The 23,430-nt window shown below is 62.4% G+C and overlaps 2 protein-coding genes across 2 annotated transcripts; both read right to left on the bottom strand.

Moving 5' to 3' along the window:
* Nucleotides 1-1,820: 1,820 nt before the first annotated feature.
* Nucleotides 1,821-4,844, bottom strand: HOXC9 (homeobox C9). Its single transcript, XM_037515382.1, has 2 exons — nt 4,138-4,844; nt 1,821-2,405 (listed from the first exon to the last, which is right to left on the bottom strand). Exons 1-2 carry the CDS (start codon nt 4,673-4,675, stop codon nt 2,161-2,163), a joined length of 783 nt encoding a protein of 260 aa, XP_037371279.1. The 5' UTR covers nt 4,676-4,844; the 3' UTR covers nt 1,821-2,160.
* A 9,505-nt stretch (nt 4,845-14,349) lies between these two features.
* On the bottom strand, nt 14,350-19,445 carry HOXC10 (homeobox C10). Its single transcript, XM_037515380.1, has 2 exons — nt 18,613-19,445; nt 14,350-15,479 (listed from the first exon to the last, which is right to left on the bottom strand). Exons 1-2 carry the CDS (start codon nt 19,361-19,363, stop codon nt 15,202-15,204), a joined length of 1,029 nt encoding a protein of 342 aa, XP_037371277.1. The 5' UTR covers nt 19,364-19,445; the 3' UTR covers nt 14,350-15,201.
* Nucleotides 19,446-23,430: the final 3,985 nt, after the last annotated feature.

Genomic DNA, 23,430 nt, shown 5'->3' with positions numbered 1-23,430 from the left:
GGCCCCTGCCTGTGCCGGACTCAGCCCTCGGCCCCAGCACCACGAAATGACCAGAGCAAACGCTAGGCAAAGCATCTTTCCCCCGGACCCAGAGAACAATCGCTCTTGGAGCTGGGGAGGAGGGTTCCTTAAGCCGGGAAGTGCCAGGGGGCTGCAGCAACTGGGGACCTCGCTGGCTGTGACTTGTGATTGTCCTCCGCCAAATATTATCAAAACAAAACGCTCCTGTCTCGCCTCTCCCCACTGGCCTCCAGTCTCCAAGATGGGCGGACTTGATGCAAAGGGAGGGCATGAGCTTCCAGGGATGGGGCAGAGGCTGGTCCCTGCAAGTGCCTCACCAGCCCTGGAGGGGGATGCCAGGGGGGCAGCTGCGCATGGATTGGGGTCCCCCAATTATTTTCTTTGATGGTGGTATTCCCCAAGTATTCAGAGCGACACCCTGCACCCTTGCCAGAATGGGCAGCCTGAGATATTAAAGGGCTATATTTCAAGCAGCCTGAGTTTAATAGTTTCCAGATTGGGGGATTTCCGAGGAAGGGGGCACCGAGCTGAGGCAAACCCGGCAGCGAGGGTCTGCTTCTGATTAGCAGATGGAAACTGCTGGGTCTGGGCAAGGCACTCTGGGGTGCGGAGCCACTGACCAGCTCCACCGGGCATTACACACCCATCCCACACCCTTGCACAGACATCAGGACACAGCCCACTCTCCCCCCCCCCCCATCCCCGAGCCTTCCTTGGGCCCTCAGCACACCATCCCCCAGAAATGCAGCACCTCATCACCCCCAGATCAGCATCCACCACGCTGACAGATCAGGAGAGATTGAGAAAAGAGGGAGCGAGATGGAGAGAGAGCCAGAGAGAGACAGAGAGGAGCTGGGAATGCACTGACAAGCAGAAACTACATCCAATTCTGCCTGGATGAGCTTTGCCATCTCCCCTCTCCTGCCTTCCTTTCCTCCCTCCTGCCTCGCGCTGCAGCTGCCCTGTGGTGCTCTCCACACAGTGCCACAGTGCCCGGTGCCTAGCCTACTCCTCAAGGCCTGCTCAGCCTCCGCCCCCCACCCCCAAGTCATCCCTCGAAGCACTGGTGCAGCCAGCCAAGAATCCAGCCCGGGCCCTCACCCAGCACCCAACTTTCATCTTCACCTATCTCTTCCCTCCGATCTCATGTACTCGTAAATTATTACAATTAATTACAGCCAGGGAAAACCAGTCATGCCCTGCCCCTACCCCCTAGACTTCACTGAGCTACCAAGAAACTCACAGCCAGCCGGGGCAGGCGCTGGCCGGGCCTGGGCCTCAGCAGCCTCCACTCTACCCCCCTCCAGGCCCCCTCACCCCCCACCCCACCCCGCCCGGGCAGGCAGGGCAGGCACTTGCCCTTCGGAGGCAGAGGGGGTCCCTCGTGTGCCGCCAGCCTCCCCCGAGGGACCTGAGCACTTGCCTCCTCCGTGACAGCAGGCTGGGCGCCACGGGGAGGAGAAATAACGAGAACTGGATGCAGTTGGGTTTCTGGTTTTTTAAGTGACTTCGATATATTAACACAGAGCTGCTCTACCATAACAAACAGAAGCACGTTACAGGACGGACGCTGGGGGTGAGGCGACAGCGCTATGTACACCCGAGGCCTGGCGCGGCCCTCGCTCCTCAGCTCCTGGGCTGGGGTCGTTATTGTGTATGTGTGTGTGTCTTTTTTGTACAAAATCTGCACGCAGCGCGCCCCAGGCCTGGGGAGGGACAGCCCGGACCGAATACACACAGGAGAAAAATAGAAATATAGCGATTCAAGTACTGGCTTCTCTGAAGAAAGGAGAAAAAAATCACATTTGCGTGTCATTTATTTCAGTTGCGCTGGGAGAGGAGAACACGTTTCTCTCCCCTCCTCCTCCTCCTCCTCCTCCTCCTGGCGCCGGGTAGGACTAACTCTAAAACACCAATTTCTCAACACTGAACCCTCCCCAATTGCAAGAGTTTTCCTTTTCCCCTTGCTTTTTTTTTTTTCTTTTTAGGCAGATGGGCTTTTCTCTATCTTGCTCTTTCCTTTTCTTTTTCTTGCTCTCTCCCGCCTGGGTTGGGGTATTTTTGTGGGGTTTTTGTTTTGTTTTGTTTTGTTTTGTTTTTTCCTCCCTTGACTGTGCCGTGCAGCAGGCCGGGCAGGGCTTAGGATTGCTCCTTGTCGGTTTTCTCTTTATTCATCTTTTTCATCTTCATCCTCCGATTCTGAAACCAGATTTTGACCTGCCGCTCGGTGAGGTTGAGAACCCGGGCCACCTCGTACCGACGGTCCCTGGTTAAATACATATTGAAGAGAAACTCCTTCTCCAGTTCCAGCGTCTGGTACTTGGTGTAGGGGCAGCGCTTCTTCCTCGTGGAGCGGGCGTGGATCCAGTTAGCCACAGGGTTGCCTGCAGGGCCAGATAAAGGCAGGGGTCAGCGAAGCCCCTCTGCAGCCCCGGACCCCTGCCACCCCAACTCCAGACCTAGCCAGGCTTCCCAAACCCAATAATTGAACCTGAATTTGGACACATTTTGCTCGAGCAATTTCCCCCCCTAACGCCTTCTGCATGCTGCCCCCTCCCCACCTGCCCTCCCTGCAGTTTCCAGCACCTCCAACTATAGGAAATCAAAGCTACCCCAGCCCCCCCACCCCAACCCCAGTCTGGTCCTCAGCTTCAAGAGTAGTAATTCGAGAATATCCTCATAAAAAGTCCAAATTCCCAACCGTTTCATAGGCCCATAAACGCTTTCTCTCTTGTTTTTTATTTTTATAGTGAGGGCTCTCTCCTCCCCACTTCCCTCCTCCTCTGCCCCCTCCCACCCTTCCAGCCCACGACCAAGTCCTGAAATCTCAGCAGTTCTGCTTCCTGACCCTGAGGGCCCCCAGCCCCTCGCCCGCTCGCCAGCACCCGCCTCCGCTCTCAGAGTTCAACCCTGCTGAGGCGAATTCTCAGGGTGATGCTGGGATGGGAAGAGCCTTTCTCCTCTCTCCCCCCCTGCCAGGGCTGCTAGCCTTGGGAACAGGCTCCCCTGGACCTCAGCTTCCCTGCTGGGCTCCAGTGCCCCCCTCCTGCCAGCCCCAGGACAGGCTCTGCAGGAGCCAAGCCTCCAATTTCAGGTTTATGGGAGTAGCTGAGGGCAAGAGGAAAGCCTTCAGAGGGGTGTAATTAGGCCCTGGCCCCTTATGGGGCTGCAGGAAAGGATTTCCTGCAGCCCCCTCCTGAGACTCCCCCAAAACACTTCCTCACACCCAGGGGGCCGAACCCCCTCTCCTGTGGGTTCCCTTTCTTTCCCCTTTCTCTGGCCCTGCAGCTCCCACCTGCCCCCCTTCTTTGCAATACTCAGAAGGTCGCTGTCTCCCTGGCTGGAGTGTGAGAGTGTGTGTGTGTGTGTGTGTGTGTCTGTGTGTGTGTGTGTGTGTGTGGAATTCTCTGTCCAGGGGACTTATCTCTCCCCCACTCCTCACCCCGGACCCCCATTCTCAACCCTCTTCCCTGCAGACCCTCAGAAGAGGGTTCTCAAGTTGAAGGAGGCGGGGAGACCCCACTTGTCTCCCCCAACTCTGCAAGTCCTGAGCTATCCAACTTGCCAGGCTGGGGACTCCTCAGCCCCCTCACCCCAGTGCTCCTGAGGAGGGAGAAGCCCCTGGACCTTCTGGGGTCTCCTGGCTCCACTGGGGAGGGGCTCCCCCAGGCTGGCTGGGAAGTGGGGGTGCCTCTCCTCCCTGGGGCATTTCCTCTCCGTCCCCAACGTCCTCCTCATCCCTCTCCCACCTCACCTCTCGCCAGAAACGGAACCTCGCCCCCACCCCACGCCTGGCCCTGTCTGCATTTCTTGGAAAGTAGCGCCCGAGCCAGAGAGCCCGGGCCGGGGGCGGGGGGCGGGGGTCTCCCCTGCAGGCCAGCCCCCGGGCGGGCGGGCGCGGCGCCCCTCGGGGCCCTTCCCCACCCCGGCTCCCCACCCGGGCCCCCCTCCGCAGACCCTCCTGCCCCTGCGAGCTCCCAAGGTAATTCGCTTTTATTGGGTCCGGCTCGCCGGCCCTCGCCCCTCTCCCGCGGTCCCCGGGCCGCGCGCGGGGCTGTGATCCGGCCGCCCCCGCCCGCCCGCGCCGGTCGTAAAGGAAAATTGCTGCCAACTTACTGGGGTCCAGGTCGGCCTTCTCCTCTTTGTGCTTGCTGCCGGCGAGCGCGTCCGCCTCGGGCGAGGGCAGGGTCTGCGGGGCGCGGTCGCGCAGCTCCCCGGGCGAGCCGTACATGTAGTCCGGGTAGCTGCGGCCGTCGCCCGGGCCGCAGTCGGCGCGGCGCCCGGGGTAGGCGTCCGGCTTGAGCGCGTAGGGGCGGCCGCCGGCCGGGAAGCTGGGGAAGGACACGGCGCCGGACAGCGGCTCGAGCCAAGTCCGCATGTAGCGCGCGTCGGCGCCGAGGTGGGGCTGGGGGCCGTACGGGTGGTACACCACGGGCGACTGCGAGGGCACGGGCGCCCACGACGTGCTGAACACGGCCGGCTTGGGCGCGAAGCTACAGGACGGGAAGTCGCTACAGTCCGGCACCAGCCCGCTGGGTCTGGCGGCCGCGGGGTGCGCCCCGGTGGCCGGGAACCTGGACGCGAGGAGGTCCTCATTGTCGTGCGAGATGAGCGAGTCCACGTAGTAGTTACTGATGGGCCCCGTCGCCGACATCGTACCGGGGTTTTACATACATAAGATTATTGTATGAACTGTATATGTACTTTTTATCTGCTCCCAGAACAATCAAGGCAGGTAATTATTTTTCCAGCCTTTTCCGCGCCGCCCATTGGCTCCCCGGCCCCCACGTGATCGTATTTACCCAAAAATACGGCGCGGATCAATGCGCAGGGGCTTTTTTCCCCGGCGTTGCCCCCTCCCGCCCGCCCCCCGCTCGCCGCGCGCCCCGCGACACGCGCTTTCCTGGGGGTGCGCCGCGCCCGGCCCGCGGCGCCCGGGCCCCCTCGGCGCGAGTCGTGTCCGCGCAGAGCAGCCCCGGCCCGGCCCGGCCCCCCCGCCCCCCCTAAGCAGAGGGCCGCCCGCCCGCCCCCCCCGCGGCAGCACCCCCCCCGGGATTTCTTAATGGGGTGACCAGGCCAGGCCCCCCCCAGGCCCGGGCGCCCGGACCCCCGAGGCCGCGGGCCGGCGCCGGGGGGCGGAGAGGCGCCGAGGTAGGTGGAGGAACTATTTCTTGACGTAATCCGTCTCTGTCGCCCCGACGCGCCCGCAGTCTCCGGGCGAGCGAGCCGGGTCTGCGATTGTCAGTTCGGAACGTGGCTTTTAAAAATGCGTTTTTAAATAGTGAGCATGTACGTGTCTCCCGCGGGCGCCGCGGCCCGCGAGGGCGGGCGGGTGGGAGGGGACTGGCGAGGCCGGGTGGAGGGAGGGAAGCCGGGGCGCAGAGGGGCGCATCCTCTGCCCCGGGCCGGCTCAGCCCCCCAAAGCCGGGGGCAGGGGAGGCCCGGGGACGGCGGTCGCGGCCGGGAGAGTGGGACCTCGGGACCTCCTCGGCCACCTCCAGCGCCACCGGTTCCCCCTGCGCCCTGACACGGAGGCAGGCGCCTGATTTTAAATTTATTGTCTGTATCTATTTCTCCTTCCTCGCCAGCTGGGAGAAGTGGCGGCGAGAGCTGCCCAACTTCAGGGGGGCGTCCCCAGCCCGTCCTCCTGCTCACCTTCCTGGGCCCCCAACGCCACCTCTGCGACACTCGGGCCCCCCCAAGAAGTCCTCCTCGAGGCTCTGGCTGCAGAGCGCCGGGGTGAGCGCGGGGAAGGCGAGCGAGCGACCCCGGTCGTGGGCAAGTAGCTTGTTTTTACGTCCTTCAATAAAATTTTTATGAGGATCATTTGATTGTTCATAAATGTGTCTTTCATTAAATAAAATTGTAGGCTGTTTTTGGAACGGGAAAAAGGCAGCGGAAGGATGGGAGAAAGCGGTTTCTTGGGGGTCGGATGCAGGGATTCCCAAGGGGGCAGTGTGAGCTGAGGAAAATCAGGCAAACTGGGTTTCTCTCCCCACCCCCTCCAGAAGTTGGCTGCTACTCCCCTCCTTGAATTTGGGGTTTGCGGCCCAGCCCTCTGCTTTCCACCAGACCGTCCCCTGCTGGCTTAGCAAAGGTGGGTGAGGCGGGCAGGACACCGAGTGGAGGTGCGAGAGGAGGCAGGGGGATCGGCGGGGGTGGGGGGGTGGAGAAGGGCAGGTGTCATCCCCAGAGACATGACCCACCTCAGGCCTGGCGGGGCGAGTTTGAAGGAAGGGTGCAATTTCAGGGTCAGGAGGGAAGAGCCCCAGTGTGCGCTGGGGAAGCCTGCAGGGGCTGGGGCTGGGAGGCAGCCTCCGAGGCAGGAGGGAAGGACGAGGCTTCGCAGACCACAGCCGCCTGTCCTCTCCACTCCTGTCCCCAGGAGGAGCCCAAACTGGGAGGGGGGAACTGAAGGTCGGTTTTCTCCTGTGTCTCTGCTGACCTGTCCCCTCTGCAGTGGGGAAGGGCTGGAGAGGGGTGTCCCACAGAGTGGGCTGGAGGGAGGGAAAGTTGGGGGAGGTGGAGCAGGTCAGCCGCCCAGAGCACAGACTCCAGCTAGGCTGACCCCCTCCCGGGTCCCTGCTGCTCCCCCTCTCGGTTCTTCCCTTTTCGGTCAAGCGGGGCTGGGATTTCAATGCACAGGGTAGGGAGGAGAAGTCTCTGCCTGGGGAGAGGCAACCAGGGCCTCCCAGCCCTCGGCTCCAATTGTCTGCCTCCCCCGGACTGGACCCGTCTGGGAAATCCAAATTACAAGCAACAGAATATCTCTTTGGCCTTGATGGAGTCAGGTTAGCTGTCAATCAAAAATTCCCCCTCACTAGTTCAAGGAAAAGACAGGAGGTTCCTGTCCCCCTGCAGAGGCTTTTTCCAACCCCCCCTCCCAGGGCCGCCAGCACCTCCCCCAGCCCCGGCAGCTGGGGACCCTGCTGCTGAGTCCGGGCTGCTCGCGGCCAGGCAGAGCCCAAGTCGCCTTCAGCCGGCCAGGGGCCAGACTGTGACCAAGGGGACACCAGGGGACAGAGCAAGAGATGCTGCGCCCGAGACAGCCTGGGACCTGCCGAGGGAAGCCTCGCACCAGGCCCAGAGGAAGGAGGGACCGAGGGAAGGAGAGAAGGAAACGGAGGGGGGGCGCGGAGCCGCGGGGATAAAGAGGGGGGAGAACCGAAGAAGAGAGGGAGGCGAGATGAAAAGCGCCGGGGAGGCAGGGAGGCAGGCGGCCGGAGACCGAGGGGAGCGGCGGCGGGAGCGGGCGGCCGGGCAGGGCGGCTGGCGGCGCAGCCGTGGCATTGTGCAGCCCTGCTCCTCGCGGGCCCTGCCGCCCGGGCCCCGGCGCCGCAGCCACTTCTGCCCGGACACAAAGGAGGCAGGGGCCTCCTCTCCTGCCCCTCCCAGGAGACCTGCTTGGGTGGGGACACTGGACCGCCCGGATAAGGAACCCCAGCTTGGCTCAGGCAGCTGCCCAGCCCGCTGGGGGGCTGAGCTGTGCTTCAGGCGAGGAGCAGAGAAGACTTAAGGGAAGAGAACGTTTCTCTCTCACACACCCCCACTCCTCTGCCTCCGCCCCAACCTCGGTTCTCCGGGTCTCCGAAAGGTTCTCCACAGACCCTCTCCTCAGGACCCCCTGCTTGGGGAAGCCCCTCAGCCCCAGTGGCTGGAAATAGATGTCCTTTTCTCTCCCTGCCCCTCTCCAGCCAACCTTCTTTTCACCTCCTGAGCTCCTGCCCCTCCGGCCTGCCCACTCAGCAGACGCAGCAGCCTGGATCCCCGGGCCCCATCCCTGCTGCAGTCAAGTCCCCAGTGAAGCTGATGGGGGAGACTGTCGCCTTCGTTTGAGAGCTGAACTCAGACCCTCCCCACTCAGGCACAGACACAGCCATGGATCAGCAAGCAGGCCTCGCCCACAGCCCCCTCCCCACCAATGCCCCGTTCCCTAGGCCTGCTAGAAAGAGGGAGCCCTGGGGAGGGGGGCGCTGGAAGAGGTTAGGAATCTGAGTCCACCAGGCCGAGGTCCCTCGGGTTGCACAACTGCATCTGGGTTGCACCCCCATTCCCTGCATTTGGAGATGGGGTGGCAGGTCAGGGACTGAAGCAGCCCTTCAGGCGCTTACCCATTCCAAGTGTGTAGGAATGGGGGCACAAAGGATGTGGGGGGCACCAAGAAGGAGGGGCTTGTCTTCCCAGGTTCAGCCATGCCTGCTGAATCTCCTGTCAGACTCCAAGACTCCCCCCCCCCATTCCCTTCAATTTTTCCTCAGCACTGTGGGGCAAACCCCAGGGACTGCAGGCCACTGGGAGTCCTGTTGGGGCGGAGGGAAACCCCAGCTTCAGCCAGCAGCTCTGCATTCACTCTGGTTCTCTGAGCTCCCTTTGGATCCTAAAAGATTTCACTGGACACAGAAGAGCCCCCCCCAAGGGGGAGGGGCGCTCTTACTCCATCACCTCAAACGTGGGCAGCTGCGACCACAACCCAGCTAGCACCAACGTGGGAAGGACAGACAGACAGACAGACAGACAGACAGGTTAGCCGCAATCCCTCCCCTCGCCCTGCACCTCCCAAGCAGTGATTTAAATTCCCCCCGGTTCAGTCCACACCGTCAAGTTCGGATTAAATTTAAAAGAGGCCTTCCCGGTGCCCCCAGCGGGCCATCCCCCCGCCGCCGGCCCTCAGCACCCGCCGCGCGGAGGAGGCCGAGCTCCGTTTGCTTTCATTTTCCTTCTCCCCTGAAATGGGCTCATTTCACCTCCCCGCGCCCCTGGCCCCCTCCCCCTGCCTCCTCCCGGGCGCCCCTCTTCTTTGCCCGGGTCTCTCTCCTCGCTCCTCTTTGTTGGGGAGACACCCCCGCACACAGCCCCTCTCGGCCCGGCCCGCGCCGCGCGAGGACGGGGGTTCCCCCGGCCGGCCGCGAGGAGCCCGCGGGCCGCCCCCGCCCCCGGCGGGGACCCGCACCCCGCCGCCAGGAGCCGGGCCGCAGCCGGAGCCGCGAACCCCCAGGGCCGGTGAACGTGGCCCTCTCAACGCCACGGCCTGGCTCCCGCCGCCCCGCCCGCGCCCGCGCCGCCGCCCGCGGGGCCGTTTCCGGCTCCCCCAGCCGCGCCCGGCGCCCCAGCTGGGGAGTGGCCGGAGGGGGGCGGCCCCGGGGCCGGGGGTGCCCAGCCCGGCGTCCCCCGGGCCCCGGGCGCCCTGTTACCTGATCTTTGTGGGAAGTGTGTGTGGTGAGGGAATGTGCAGTGACTTTGGAGCCCAGACTGGGCGAGCCGAGGTGGCGAGGGGAGACAATACGGGCCGAAGTGCCATCAAGGGGCCGGGGCCGCGGGGCTCTCCCCCGCCCGCCTGGCCCGCCTGGGCGCTGTCTGGCCGCGGACCCCAGGGCCACCCGAGCACCCGGCGCCGGAAACCCCGCCCGGGACGACGCGAGCCGGAGGCCCCGGCATCCAGGAAAGCGCCTTCCAACTTGGGGCGCAGCCGCCAGCCCCGCGGAGGGGCGGAGGAGCCAATGAATGAAAGGGCACATTCCGACGACTTCCCCCCGTTTTCCCGGCCTCTGGAAGAGGAGCCAAGGGCTTGGGACGCCTCCGCGGGCAGACAGACAGACAGCCAGCCAGCCAGCCGGCCCGCCGCACCCCGCCGCAGACAGACCCACACATGAGTGCGCGCCTGGCACCGAGGGCGGGTTCGCAGCCCCGCGGCCGCGCCGCGCTCCTACCTTCCGTGCCGCCGGGCGTGGGGCGCCCCCGGGCCGCGGCGCCGCTGGCGAGGTCCAGTCCCGCCTCGGGAAGCGCCTCCGGTACCTGCTCCTCCGCTCCCCGCGGCCGCAGAGCGGGGCCGCCGCCTCCCGCCGGGGGAGGGAAGCCCCGGCCACCGCAGCCGCCCGCCCTCCGGCCCTCCCTCCCTCGCCCGCCCTCCCTCCGCCTCCCTCGCCCGCCGCCGCGCGCGGGCCCTCCCGCGGGCAACCTGTCCTGGACCCGGGCCAGGTGTCTCCGCAGCGAGAAAGACGCGAGCGCCTCGAGCCTGGCCCGGGCGGCCAGCCCCCCGCCCGCCCGTGCGCTCCCCCTCCGGCCGGCGCCGGGCCTCGCGCCCGCGGCCCTGCCCGAGCCCGGCGCGCGGAGGTGTGCGGGGCCCGCCGCGCCCACGCGCCCCCGCCCCGCGCGGACCTCGAGGGCCTTCGACAGACGCGACCCCCGGCGGCCCGCCCGGCGCCCGGCCGCCCCCCGGAGCCCGCCCCGCGCCGCCGGCGCCCCAGCCCGCACCCGTCCACCTTGCCGTGCCGCGTGCCGGCCGCGCCCCGCCCGGACGCCCGTCCCCTCCTCCGCGCCGGCCCCACACAAAGCCCGGGCCGGGCGCGGCCTCGCCCAGCCCCAGCCCCAGCCCAGCCCAGCCCCCCGCCGGCCGGCGCTGCCCTTCACCTGTTCCCCGAGGGGCTGCACTTCCCAGCCGGGCAAGGTCGCGGGCCCGGCGGCGGGAGCCGGGCGGCGGAGGAGCCCCGGAGGCCAGCGCGGCGGGCCGGGCTCCGCCGACCCCCGCAGCCCGCGGGACGCCTCGGCCCCGATCCGGGCCGTCCGGGCGAGCTCTCGCCTCCTGCGCCTTCTCCCGCAAGTCTCCCTCTCACGCGCCGAGAGTTCAGCTCTATAAATCCTGCGCCTCTTCCCCATATCATAATTAAAAAAAACCAGTAGGGGAGGTTTTAACTTTTATTGCGATTTCTGGAATTGGGCTGCGGAGCATATATTAAGTTTACGCTTATGCGCTCTCGGCGGGGAGGGTCCTTTCAGAAATAAAAATCCATCTTAATATCCGCAGACGAGAGAGATAATTTTTTCCCTCCTCTTCACGCTGTTGCGACTGAAGACTCCCTTCCAGCGAAGCGAATAAATAATCACCCTCGCCTTAGCCATGATCCACGGCTGCAGGGCCCAGGGGTGGGCTCCTGCCACCGGACTGGTCCTCACCTTGGCCTTAGGAGAACTCGCCCCATTCCCCCGGATTTGGGGAGGCGGCCTCCAGGTCTGTGAGTCCGTGGTCACCCCCCACGAGCCACCAACTCTGAAACATCAGTGGGGGCAGAGAGACCCCAAGCGCAGAAGTCGTTCATTGGTGAATTTCGGCCCATCAGGGCCACTGCCTCCAGGCCAGGCGCTCCTGGGCACCCCGCCCCGCCCCGGGACCCCCTTCACGCCACTCCAACTGGCTCCCAGCTTCTGACAGCCCGAAAACTCAGAGACGGCGAGGGGCTCCCCGACCACGGGCGCCCCTGCCCGCCTGGTACCAGCTGGTCTTTCTCTCTGGGAACCTCTCCCTGTTCCCTGGGAGCCAGGGAGAGATCAACTCCAAGGGAAGAGATTCTCCCCCCAAAAACAGGGTGGGGAACGCACAAGACGACCAATGAACAAACTCGACGGGGGAGAAGGAAGGCTCTATTCCCATTTTCTCCTCTAGCCTCCTTGGGGTCACAGAAATCTCTTTTCATAAGCTCGAGAAACACACATGGGATGTGCATAAACGTATGCAAGCGAGAGCCTGGGTTTTGAGAGAGGCTGGAGGAGACAGACATGCAGACACAGAGACCCACAGGCGCACAAGGTCACCTATGGCCCCCTCCCCAGCAGACGACCGCCATAATAGGGAACTCCATGTCCCTACTTTGTGCAGGGACATGATTTGGTCCCTCGGTGTGAAAGTTTCTCATGTTTTAATGACCACAATTCCAAAGAGAACCAAGAACCTGGCCACTTCCTTCTGGCTTTCTCTTTGCCAGCGTCTCTGAGAACAGGGGTGTATTTCCCCATTCTCCCCTCGCCCCCCTCCTCGGCCCCCATTTTTCCCCTAAGGCAGAGAAACCTCTTTCCAGAACCTTCTCTGAGCAACTAAGACCAGAATGGTTGTGGGGAGGGAGGGGAAGAGGCTTTGCAAAGTTTCCCATGGCTCGTGTGCCTCCGTACCCCTCTATTCTCCCCTCCGCCCCCTGGCATTAGCCAACAGCTTTCCCAACAGCATGGTCATGGTGGACGCTGGCAGCCTTGGTCCACCCAGACGTCTCCTCACAGCACAAAACAAGCAACTGCCTGACAACCACAGATGCAACAGACCAGGCCCACGGGCCACAGACAGAGACCAGAGCCAGTTCCTGCCCTGAGGTTTCCCAGTAGGGTCTGTGTGTGTGGGGGGTGTTCTACTTGGACTTGATGGCTTTCCTCTAACCTGCTGACACCCTAAATGTGCCCTTCTCCTGGGGATGGAGCTGTAACAGGGGAAAGGGAGGTGGCGGTGGCGGAGTTGGTGCTGAGTTTCCCAACTCTTGGGACCCCCAGGCACCCCACTTGTCTAAGGGGAGACTCCAGCCCAAGCTGCTGAGAGGCATATTTTCCCTTGGAGGTGGCGGGTGCGAGGAACCAAGCCTTGCACAGGCCCCCTTCTTTTTCTGGGCTTTTCTCTCTCCTGATGCCCCTGCCCCACCCTGCTCCCCAACGGAGGGGCCTCCAGGCCACCTCTCCCTCAGATCCCTGGATTTCCTTGGAATTGGCTAGACCGTCTTTGTCTGTCTCCATCAGCTGGGCCCAGGAAACAATAGCTGCCGGAAAAACTCCTCTCCCTCAGTCACAGGAACTGGGGTAGGCTGAGGAGTGGACAGCAGACGGCGGGGTCCTCCAGACCCATCCTGCAGCTCCCCTCACTGCTGCTCTTCCTCAGCCTGTGGCCGCTCTGCCCTGTCCGGGAGGGGCGCTGGGGCAGTCCAGCTGGGCGGGAAGGCATGGGAAGGTGGGTAGGGGCCCTCGACGAAAACCGGCTGATGTAACTCAGGCAGTTTCTTGTTGCCGAGTTCCAAGCTCAATCCCAACAACATGAAACTACCTAAGCCACAGCTCAGCTGAGCGAGCAGGGCGGGAGACCCGGCTGGGCGTCTATCGAGGAGAAGGGAAGGGGGTTGGGGAAGGAAGAAATTCAGCCCCGTCCCCCTCTCCGCCCCCAGGACCTCCCTCCGGACTGGCGAGCAGACCGGGTGGCCGGGTGGGTAGAGGGTCCGGCCACCTCCTCAGCTTCTGCTCTGGGCAAGCTGCTCAGGGAAGATCTGGTCTGGACCTCCGGGCACCGAACCCCCGCCCCACCCCCAGCGCCACAGCCACGGCCAGTCCCCTGCCTCCGGCCCTGGCCCTGGCCCTGGAGGAAGCTGGCGCGTCCTTCCACTCTGAGGCTGGGTCCTCTGCCCTGCCCCTCTGGCTGGCCCCCCTGGACTCTCTCTCATCCTCGCCTTCTCCAGCTCCACGCCGGCGTCCCTGTGTCTGTGGATGGCTGAGCCACATCGCCTGAGCGCCAGAGCCTCTTCCAATCAGACCCCTTGCCTGGCAAAGCCCCACGGCCAGGGCGGGTGGGGACGGAGGGTCTGGAGGAGGCTCACATCCAAACCACACAACCAGCAAAAGATAAGCCTCGAGCTCCAGCCCTCTCTGGCTCCTTCTCCCCCTGCTCCCGCCCCCAGGAGCCAACCAGACAGAGCGACAACCAGACCCATGTGTCAACCTCGAGGCGACCCTCAGCGCCCTCGCACAGAAAGAAGCCAAAAACCTACCAATTCACCCCTGACGCGCCGAACCCCAAGGCAAGGGGCCGGGCTGGGGAGGCGAGGACGGCACAGCCACTGCCCTCCTCCGCCAGTGGCCGCCGGCCAGCCTGGGCCGCCCGCGAGCCCGGACCGGGAAACACCTTCCTCCCGCTCTGCCCGCCGCGCCCGGGCACCTGGGGATGCCGCCGGTCCCCACGCCGCCGCCAAGAGAAGAACAAGAAACCGCTTCTCTTACCTTGTCGCCGCCTCCTCCTGCCGCTGCCGAGCTTCTGCTGCTGCTCTTGAGGGGGGCTGGCTGAGCTCCTCATCCCCCTCCGGCGGTTAAGTTTATTCCTCTCCTTGGATAGGTGGGGGGCTCTTGGGGTTCCCCCCAGCAGCGGTGGGGTGCGAGTGGCCCAGCACCCCAGGCAGTCAGATCCGTCTGCTCCTCAAGATTGCAGTTTGCTCTCTGCCTCTCTTTCCCTCCTCCAGTCACCTTTAAATGCATCTTTTACTGCAGCACCACATTATATTTGCAGATCATAAAATCCACCTCTCGCGCGCACCAAGACCGTCCTGACATTACTGTTTTATGACCTTGACTTATTGTGGTCACCTGGATAATATTTAAATCAACGTTATGGTCTCTCACTTACATTAAACCCGCCAAGAGACGTTCTAGAAAGGCTCTAGGAGATGAGTCAAACACAAAACACACACATCCACACACTCAGCCTCTTTGGGGGTGGGGGGTGTCGCTAAAAAACACTAAAAACAAAAAAACCACCCATTTGAGGATTACGATTCTGGAAATTTATTTGAATTTTTTTCTCCAGTAAGGAAGCTACATGCAAAAGATACAACATACAGAATATCTTTAAATAACACAACTCCCAGACAGAGACAAGGTGAGGGGCGGGGGGGCGGGGGTTCTGGCTGGGCTTTGCTAGGGTCTAGTTTTAATATTTAATCTTTTTGTTCCTCTGGATAGAATTTCTGAGCCGGCAGTGGATTGGGGGGGGTGTGGGGTGCTGGGAGGAAGGGAGAGGAGCAGAAAGCTGTACAAATACGAGACTTCAAGCAGATTCTCAGAGCGACTGGGAGGTACAGACACCGAGAGGGCTTGGTGGAGGCGCTGGGCGTTACAACAAACACACAAACACTAGCCGAACTTTCCAAAAACATCTAGGATTCTAAGGAGGAAATGCAGCGAGGAAGGAGCGCGTCTCACTGAGCTCTGCGAGATCGCAGACCGGCTCCGGTGGATTTTTCCCCTTGGTTCCCCCCCATCGTCGGGTGGATTCGACCTTAACTTTGCATGGAGAACATGATGCTGTGTGTGAGTGGGGGTGAGGGAAGGGTTGACGCACACACCAGCCACGCTCCCACCCTCCCCTAGGTGGGCACCCCCCATCCGCACCCCAGCACCCCACTTCTCATGCTTTAGGTGGTTGGATCTTCGCAGCACGAACCACAGGTCCCTTGGAAGGAGAGTCTGAGGTCTTTGCCTTTTTTTGCAGGCGCGTTGCATTTATACTCAGGGAGGGGAAAAAAAATATACCACCAGGCACAAAGGGAGGAGGGGCGGGGAATGGAAGGGGGGGCGCGAGGGGCGGGGGGGGGGGGGAGGGAAGGTCGCCCCTCAGGTGAAATTAAAATTGGAGGTCAGTTCCCGGATCCGATTCTCTCGGTTCATTTTCTTGAGTTTCATTCTGCGATTTTGAAACCAGATTTTGACTTGTCTGTCTGTAAGGTTAATGGTCTTGCTAATCTCCAGGCGGCGCTCTCGCGTCAAATACATATTGAACAGAAATTCCTTCTCCAATTCCAGCGTCTGGTGTTTAGTATAGGGGCAGCGCTTCTTCCTTCCGCTCTTTGCTGTCAGCCAATTTCCTGTGGTGTTTTCTGCCTTTATCTCCTCTGTTAAAAATAACATTATTTACATAAGTATCCCTCGAAGAGGCAAGCCCTCCAGCAGGCTGCAGCCTTGGCCAGCAGGCTGTGGGGCGGCTGAGGGAGCACAGGGGAGCTGTTCTCGCCCACAGGCCTGGCTGTTGGGGTCCTCTGGACTCAGGGGCTCTTAGGATTTCTCGGGGGTCTGGACTTACAGGGGAGAAAGACAGAACGCTCTGGCCTCCAAAGCATTTATTAAATTCTAGTCACCCGCAGCCCACCTTGACCTAGCAGAGGCTGAGTACTCCCGCGCTGCCTCAGCTGGCTGACCCTGGTGGCTCCTGGAAGCCTCACCACTCTCCCTCCTCTCTGCTCCACCCTAGTTCTGGAAAAATCCAACAAGAAGGAAAAGTATTGTTCAGGCTCCAGACAGTGTTGCGGGGTCTCCCTGGCCTCTAGAGCAACCCCCAGAGAGCGTTACCCGCTTCAGTGCAGTGGAGAGAGGGTGCCTCAGTGTCGTGGCCAGAGGCCATTGCAGCTGTTTCTGCACCAGACCCCCAACCCTTGCTTCCAGTTCAAGTGCCAGCGTGACTGCCCCACCCCATCTCCCACTGCCAGCTGCTCCTCTCCCTGCATTCTCCCCAGGTAATGGCGGGGGAGGCACGGGAGCTTGTGCAGGCAGCAGACATGCTCAGGGGTCCTCAGACCACTGTCCTGGCCACAGGACCTGGGGGCAAGGGAGAGAGATAGCCTGAGCAGACCAGCCTCCTGGAGGTCTCCTGCCTGGCCTGTGTAGGGATGTGTGCCTGCTTGCATGTGTGTGTTCCTGCAGAGGTGCACACTCTCACACGTATGCACACAGATACATTTCTGTTTTCAGGAGGACGTACTATGAGTATGGTGTGTCTTTCCCACTACCTTTCTGACAGTTTCTCCCCCTGGCACACCTTCTGACTAAGATGGACCACACTTGTTTCTCAAGCAGAAGGGACCATTTTCTAGAGAAAAACCCAAAGTCCAGAGATCTGAGAAGGGGACCCAGCGAAGGGCTCCGAGGATGGCTCTGTGCCTTAGCTCTCCCTGTGTGAAATGAAAGCCCAGGTGCCTGACCCTTGTCTTGAGGGGGAGTGGGGTGGGCGGGGGACCTAGGTGGAAGCAAGACACACCAGGAAAAAAATCCAAACTTGAGGCTGTAGTTTAAAACATCTCAGTGTCCTTCATTCTGTTCCCAGCTCTGCACCTGCAGCCTCCTGTCCGATTGTTTAAAGACTCTTCACATCTAATTCTGTCTTGCTGATTTATTTATTTATTTTTACTGGAGCTGTTGGATTGGCGGGGGTGGGGGGAGAGAACTGACAAGTGGGGGAATCTGACTGAGAGCCCTCTTACCTGGCAGAGACACCAAAATGGGAGGGAGGAGGTAAGCAGCTCAGGCGAAGTGCAGACTGAGAGGGGCGAGCTGGAGTTGGGGGGCTTAGGTTGTTTTGGGGAGGGCAGGAAAGCAAAGGAGGGTCCACCTATAGGAACAGTGCCCGCGTAGCCAGGAGGTTGACTTGTTAACCTTGACTTTGCTCCTGATGAGGCTAGAACACAGCCTTCCCTGCCTTAAACCTGCGCGCCAACCAGCACCAAACCTGGGGAAGGGGTATTAAGAAAAACTTCCACGTTGCACTGGTGTCGCAGGAAGGCATCGCGTGGGGAGGGATGCGCCTCAGTCTCCCCGTCCCCCTGGAGAGCCAGCTCCTCTTCTGGCCAAGGGAGCTAACCTGCCACCTTTGCAGAGGAGACCCCAGAGGGGGACGCTCTGCCCTTGCCTGCCAAGAGAGTGCCTATGCGTATTTGAGCGGGCATGCGTGAGTGTGCGCCGAGCATGCGAGAGGGGTGTGTGTGAGTGTGACACAGGTCGCTGCCAGGCATGCGTGTGCGCGAATCCATATACAAAGCAGCACAAGATCACAAGATCCCTGCTGCCCCAGACGGCTCGGCTCTCCGTGTCCATCTACCCCCACAGCCCGCGAGTCCTTCCACACAGCGCCCGGCAGCCAGAGCCTCGGGGAGCCGGTTTACCGCCCCCTCCCCATGGGGCCTTTCCTGAGGCTTTTTGAACCAACTTTTCAGGAAAAGTCGTTCTCCTCAGCCTCCTTCCATGGCTTGTGTCTCCTTCACAGTTTTTTCTCTCCAGGTGTCAGAGAGCCGGAGAGAGCCGGAGAGAGCCAGAGAGCGCGGCGGCCCTGGGGGCCCCCAGGTCCAGCAGCAGAAATGAATCTTGAACCCTGAGCTTGACCTCTGGCTAGGGGTCTTCTCCCCAGCCCAAATCACAGGAAATTCAGCTGAAGCCACACTCCCTTTAGGAGAAAACCGCTTGCCACGCACACAGAAATCCCCAACCACTCATTTGTAAGCTGCTTTCGGAAACCAACGAAAAAAAATTTTTTTTTTTTTACTGGAAACCAGAAGAAAAAAATTTAAAGGGAGGCAACACTCCAAGTGCCCTGTTCCGGCGTCGTCTCCACGCCAGGCATCTGGGGGAGGGTTGGGGCCCCCGCAGCCCTCACCTCCACCTCTTCCGGCCCCAGCCCAGGCCGCCCGTCTGAGGCCCCCGCCGAGCCACAAACCGCAGAAACCCAAACCACAAGCACTGGTTCCAGACCCACACACAACAAAGCTTCCTTTGCAAGAAACAATTCTCGACTGGGAAAACGCAGTAAAGCCAAACCCTCCTTCTGCCAAGCATTCCCCAGCCCCTGGCCCAAGATCGCCATTTTAAGCTTTTTTTTTTTTTCCTTCCAAACCTCTGACCTGAGCGGGGGACATCACTCCGCCCCCCCAACACCAGCGCAGCAAGCGAACCACAGCCAGCAGGCTCCCGTCCTGGGCAGCTCCGCGCGCTGCAGGCTGCCCGGGCGCCCACCACCCCCGCTCTGGGCGTCCAGGGCCGCCGCCTGCCCGCACCTCCACTTGGCCGCTCACCTTCCCGACCCGAGTGACAGGCCACCCACCCGCTGGGCGCTCGGCGGGCGCGCACAGCAAGCCGGGGCCGCGCTCCCGGGGCCATCGTGGGCCTCCTCGGCCCGGCCCAGCCCGCCCCCGTCGCTGTCCCGAGGCCTCGAAGCCCCAGAGCCCGCGCGTCCCAGGCGGGCGGCGGCCCGGGCAGCCTTACCTTTCGCTTCGTTGTCCGAAGTGTCCGGGCTGGAGTCGGCGGCCTTGGCCCGCTCCTTCTCGCTCTCCAAGGGGCTGCCTTTGGGCCCCCCGAGGCTTTGCTCGGTTTTGATCTCACTGGGGCTGGGGGTCTGGTGGTCGGACTTGGGGGTCTCAGGGAAACTCACTTTGCCCCCGAGCTGGGGCGACTCCAGGGGCTCGGCGCGCGGGTGCAGCCCGGCCCGCTGCTCGAAGGGGGCTTCGAAGTCGTTGGCCCCGGCGCAGTGGGGCGGCTTCTCCAGCGCGGAGTAGCTGGGGCTGGCGCGGTAGTAGCTGGGCACGGGCACCTCGTGCTCGGAGAGGCAAGCGTCCTGCAGGGGGTGGGGGTAGAGCGCTGCCTCGGGGCCACCTTTCGCGCGTTTCTCCGCGCTGTACATGCAGCAGACATTCTCCTCCTTGACACTAGGTGGGTAGGAGCAGGAGGACAGCGGCCTGCCAACAGGTTGCTCCAGGCGGTAGGCGGCCTTGGGGTCGCCCCAGGAGTCCAGCTGGGAGAGGTAGGACGGGTAGGTGTTGAGGGCCAGGCTGGGGCTGCTGCCCTCGTCCCTCTTGGAGAGCGAGGGCGCCAGCCCGCAGCCCCGCATCACCCCGCAGCTGAAGTCGCCCCCGGGCTGCATGTACATGCCCGCGCCCCGGCCGTAGCGCTCGCCGCCGCCGGGCGCCGCCGCGGGCTCCGCGAGCGGGGTCGGAGTTACATGGCGCGGGCATGTCATTTTCAGCGCGAGGGGTTTTTAAGGAGCCACACTACGGCGGCGGAGCTGACATCTTTTTTTTTTCCCCCCATCCGGGAGGGGGAGGCCGCGGCGGGCGGGCGGGGGGGCCCGCGGCTCCCCGAGTCTCCGCGCGGCCGGGCGCGCCATGTGACGACGAGGCCAATGGGGTTTGAAAATGGCCTTGATGATTCAGACGGCCGTGACGTCACGGGGTCAAGTTGCCGGCGCCGCGGCGCGCAGCGTGGAGCAACAGCGCCACCTAGCAGCCGCCGCGGGGAGCGCCGCCCGCCCGGGCCCGCGAACAAAGGAAGCGCCCCCGGGCCGCGGGGCCGGGAGGGGGGCCGGGGTGCGGGGGGACGCCGGGGAGAAGGGGGTTGGTTTGCCCCGGCCCGCCCGCCCGCGCCTCCCGGGGCGAGGGGCCGCGGAGGGGCGCGGACGGGAGAGCGGGAGTGAGCGAGGCCACGGGGGCTCAAAACAGTCCCATGCAAATTAAAAGGTCAAGACGCGGCTCAGGTACTGCTCCCCGCTCTTCGCCTCCCGCGTCCCCCCGCTGGCCCGCGCCCCGCTTCTTCCCTGGGGTTGGGGTGGGGGGGTCTGGGGGAGGGTTCCAGGGGGCAGGGAAAGTTAGGGAATCCCGCACAGAAGTAAAGTTTCTGCCCTTCTGCGTCCTCCCCAGGCGGGCTGGGCCCCGGGGCCGCAGCGTGCGGGGACGGCCTTCTGGGGACCCGCTGGGGGGCTGGTTCCCTGCGGGGGCCCGTGGGGGAGCTCCAGTGTGGGGGTGCTTGGGGAGGGGGTCGCTGTCTGCTCAGGGTCGTTGGGGCGCTGGGGGGCAGCTGGCAGTGGATCTGGGGTCCGGGGAGGAGGGAGCGGGGACCAGAGGCTGCGGCTGTCCTGCCCGAGGGTGCAGCCTGGGCCTGGCCGGGCGGGCGCCCCCGGTTGCCAGCTCAGGGGGGGACTTTGGCCTTGGAGTCGTTGGGCCGTTTTGTTGCAGGGCCCTGGCGGCCCTGCCTTTCCAATTGACCTTGCCCCGCCGAAGGAGGGAATATTCTCGGGGAGAAGGACGGACCCGGCGGGTTTGGGGGAGTCGAGTATCACATGGGAGACCAGGAAACCGGAGGCCACAAACCCCCCCCAGAGAAGTGTCCTTCGCACCACGGAGCAAGCTCGGGGCAGGTTACCGAGAACCACGAAGCTGGGTTTTGGCTGTTTTGTAATAAAGGGAAGTGAAAACTAGGGCCAAGGTATGTTTCCAAGAGTTCTTTCCGTCTGTCCACCGCCCTTCTCCCAAAGCGAGCTAAACTCTCCACCCCTTCCTCAGGAAACGGAATCTGGAGAATAACTTGTCTTTCCAGTCGCCCCGCATTTTCCCCGGGCCGGAGCCTGGGGTTTCCACCCTCCCAGAGGCGGGATCTGGTGGCAGCAGGACGCGCCCCGGCGTGGGGAGAGGCGGCCGTGCGGCTGGTCTGGAGGCCCGGGCTGCAGGCTGCCAGGAGGGGCTGCGGGGAGAAACCCGCCAAATTCTTTCATCCAGGGCATGAGAGCGAGGGCGCCGGGGTCCCCGAACCCAGGGAAAGCTGGAGGAAAACGTGTCGTGTGGGATTTGCTCGCCAGAGCAGCCGGGGAGGTTTGCAATGGTTTTGTGTTTTCATTTGCAGGGGTCGCCGGGGCTGGGCACCGGGGCCGGCCAGGCAGGTTCTCCGGCTCGGGCCCGGAGGAGACGGGCCTGCCCGAGGGGCCGTCCATCCAGGGAGCCATTTGTCCCACCGCCCACCCTGCGGGAAACAGCGGAGACTTTATGGCCCTGTGTTTGTATTATCTGCATAAGTCTCTCCCTACCAGTTTGATCGAAACTGTTCGCTTTTTATGAGGACCCAACGAAAATTCCCCGTCATATTTATCAGCCGGGGATAAAAATTTAGTATGGGAACTGATATTTCCTCATTTATGGGGCGATGAAATTAAAGACCAAAGCAATTGAGAATTATATGGCTTTGGGGGGTTCCTCCCCCCTCTTTCACATCTCCTTTATTTTCCTGCCTGGTGTGCCTGTCCCTGGAGTTTGGCGTCTCATTCCCCAGCCCTAGCTCCCGTTTGGGGGGCTGCTGGATTCTCTCCCCCACGCCCAGGTGCTCCTCGGCCACCTCAGCCTTCCCCAGTTTTACTCTGGGTGTTGGTAGCTGAGGGCCGGGACCAAACTGCCAGAGCCTCTGCCCAGGCCAGGCAGAGCGCCCGCTGGGTGGTAGAAGGTTTCAAAGAACCACACGGGGGAAGGGTCTGAGCCCAGCCGGGGAGGAGACGGGAGAGGCAGCGGCGGAGCAGGGTGAAGGAGACACAGTCCAGATTACCTCTCAAAGCCAGCAACCCCCAAGGCTTACCCTGGCGCAGCAGCGGGAGAGGAGCAGAGTCACTGGGTCTCGAGACCTGTCTCCCCCTACCAGCCCGGATCCCACCCCAAATTCACGGTGTACCTCAGTCACCGGAAGGGAGGGAGCCCCGGAGAATCCTTGCCTTTATTAAAGGAAATAATTCCCCCGGGAGAAGGAGCCTCCCTTCTCAACTCCCCCCTCCTCACAAGAACAAATAGTGTTTAAAGTTGAAATAATTAGAAGTATGATAAACACGGCCCATTAATGAAAAAAGAAATCAAATTCATCAGCCTAAGTGGGACCCCCGGTGGGACAAATGTTTGCGTCTAATTACGCAGGACGAACGCAACCCGGAGCTGTTACACGCGGCCCGAGCAGACGCAGACTTGAGTCACTTGTTGGGTCTTTGCAGACTTTGGGATTCTGCCCCCGTGGAGGCAAAAAGGAAGGAGGGCCCCGGGGTGAGGATGCCAAAGGGCAGGAGAGCATTTGTGCGGCTCGCGGAGAGTGCAGCTGGATGTGGCTCCAGCCCTGCCCTGCTGGGCCAGTCTCTCCCGAGGCCACGAGCAAAGGCCGGTTCAGTCCTATTGTCTGGGCCTGGCGTTCAAAGGCATTCAGGCAGCCACGGCCACCGCCTGCCGCCGCCGCTGCTGCCGCCGCTGCACCCCTCGCCCTGCCTTGCAGGGACCAGACCCTCAGGCTCTCACCCCTAGGGAACTGGATTGGGGTTCAGGAGAAGTCTATGCTGCTAGAATCACCCTGTGAAGTCATTTCCCCAACTTGCTGAGAGCCCGGGGCGACCTGCACCGACGCCTCAGTCCCGCGCCCCTCTCTCACTTCAACTTGAGGATTTGAAAATCCAGAGACTGCAGGCTTCACCTGTACATGGACCAATCCTGCGGCCCCCCAAGAGAGCCCGGGCCCCTGGTGCCCTTTCTCCAGGCACCCAGACCCTGGAGGGGCAGCAGGCGTGCGGGTTGGGGCTGGGCCTCCAGCCACCTCTGGGGGCTATGAGCAAGGGAGATCGGGTGCCCCTTCCCCACTCCTGGACATCCGGCGGGTCCCAGAGGGCAGGCCTAGGGATCCCCATGTGAAAACCAGAAGGAAACAATCGTGCTCAAGGAATAGAAAGGAACTTCGGCTATTTTCCGGGCTCCAGACCTCCAAGCGCCCCCAGAAAACACCCTGATTTCTCCAAGAAAAATTAGTGGAGTTTCCCCCAAGAGGCTAAGGAAGTCATCTGGGAAATTCCAAAGGCGATAAAAAAGTAAGTGTGTCTCTCCCTTTGGGGTAAAATAATAAAAGAAAATACTAATAAGGTGTGTGTATGGAAATCTCTTCAAGCAAAACGGAAAACAAAATCACACCAATAGTGAAAACTGTGCTGTTTTCCCCTCTTGTTTTGGGGGGCCCAGAGAAACCATTCTCTGCCCAAAACGTAAAAAGGGAAAATTTGTTTTCCTCCTTTGGCAACACCGGGCCCTGGCCCAGCTAAATTGGGAGGAGGGAAATCCCAGGCAAAATGCGGGAAGCTCTGAGGCCCAGCCAGGGGACCCTCACACAGGTACGGGAGGAAGGAGAGAGGCCGAGGTCTGCCCCATCCCACAGCCACTCTGCAGCCCGGCCAGCACGGTCGCGCTCCCCTGGACCTTGGACACATTTGCACCCCGAAGCTACGGCATTGACCATGGACACAGGTGT

Source organism: Talpa occidentalis, unplaced genomic scaffold (assembly GCF_014898055.3).
Source record: "Talpa occidentalis isolate TD23 unplaced genomic scaffold, MPIMG_talOcc4v2.1 talOcc4.16, whole genome shotgun sequence".
Classification (NCBI taxonomy): domain Eukaryota; kingdom Metazoa; phylum Chordata; class Mammalia; order Eulipotyphla; family Talpidae; genus Talpa; species Talpa occidentalis.
This window is presented reverse-complemented; position numbering and strand designations above follow the sequence as displayed.

Excerpts from the sequence above, each read along its gene's own strand:
- HOXC9 (XM_037515382.1), bottom strand. The coding sequence starts at position 4,675 with ATGTCGGCGACGGGGCCCATCAGTAACTACTACGTGGACTCGCTCATC. Across the intron at positions 2,406-4,137 it reads GAAGGCCGACCTGGACCCCA|GCAACCCTGTGGCTAACTGG; the intron begins GTAAGTTGGCAG and ends CTGGCCCTGCAG.
- HOXC10 (XM_037515380.1), bottom strand. The coding sequence starts at position 19,363 with ATGACATGCCCGCGCCATGTAACTCCGACCCCGCTCGCGGAGCCCGCG. Across the intron at positions 15,480-18,612 it reads TTCGGACAACGAAGCGAAAG|AGGAGATAAAGGCAGAAAAC; the intron begins GTAAGGCTGCCC and ends TATTTTTAACAG.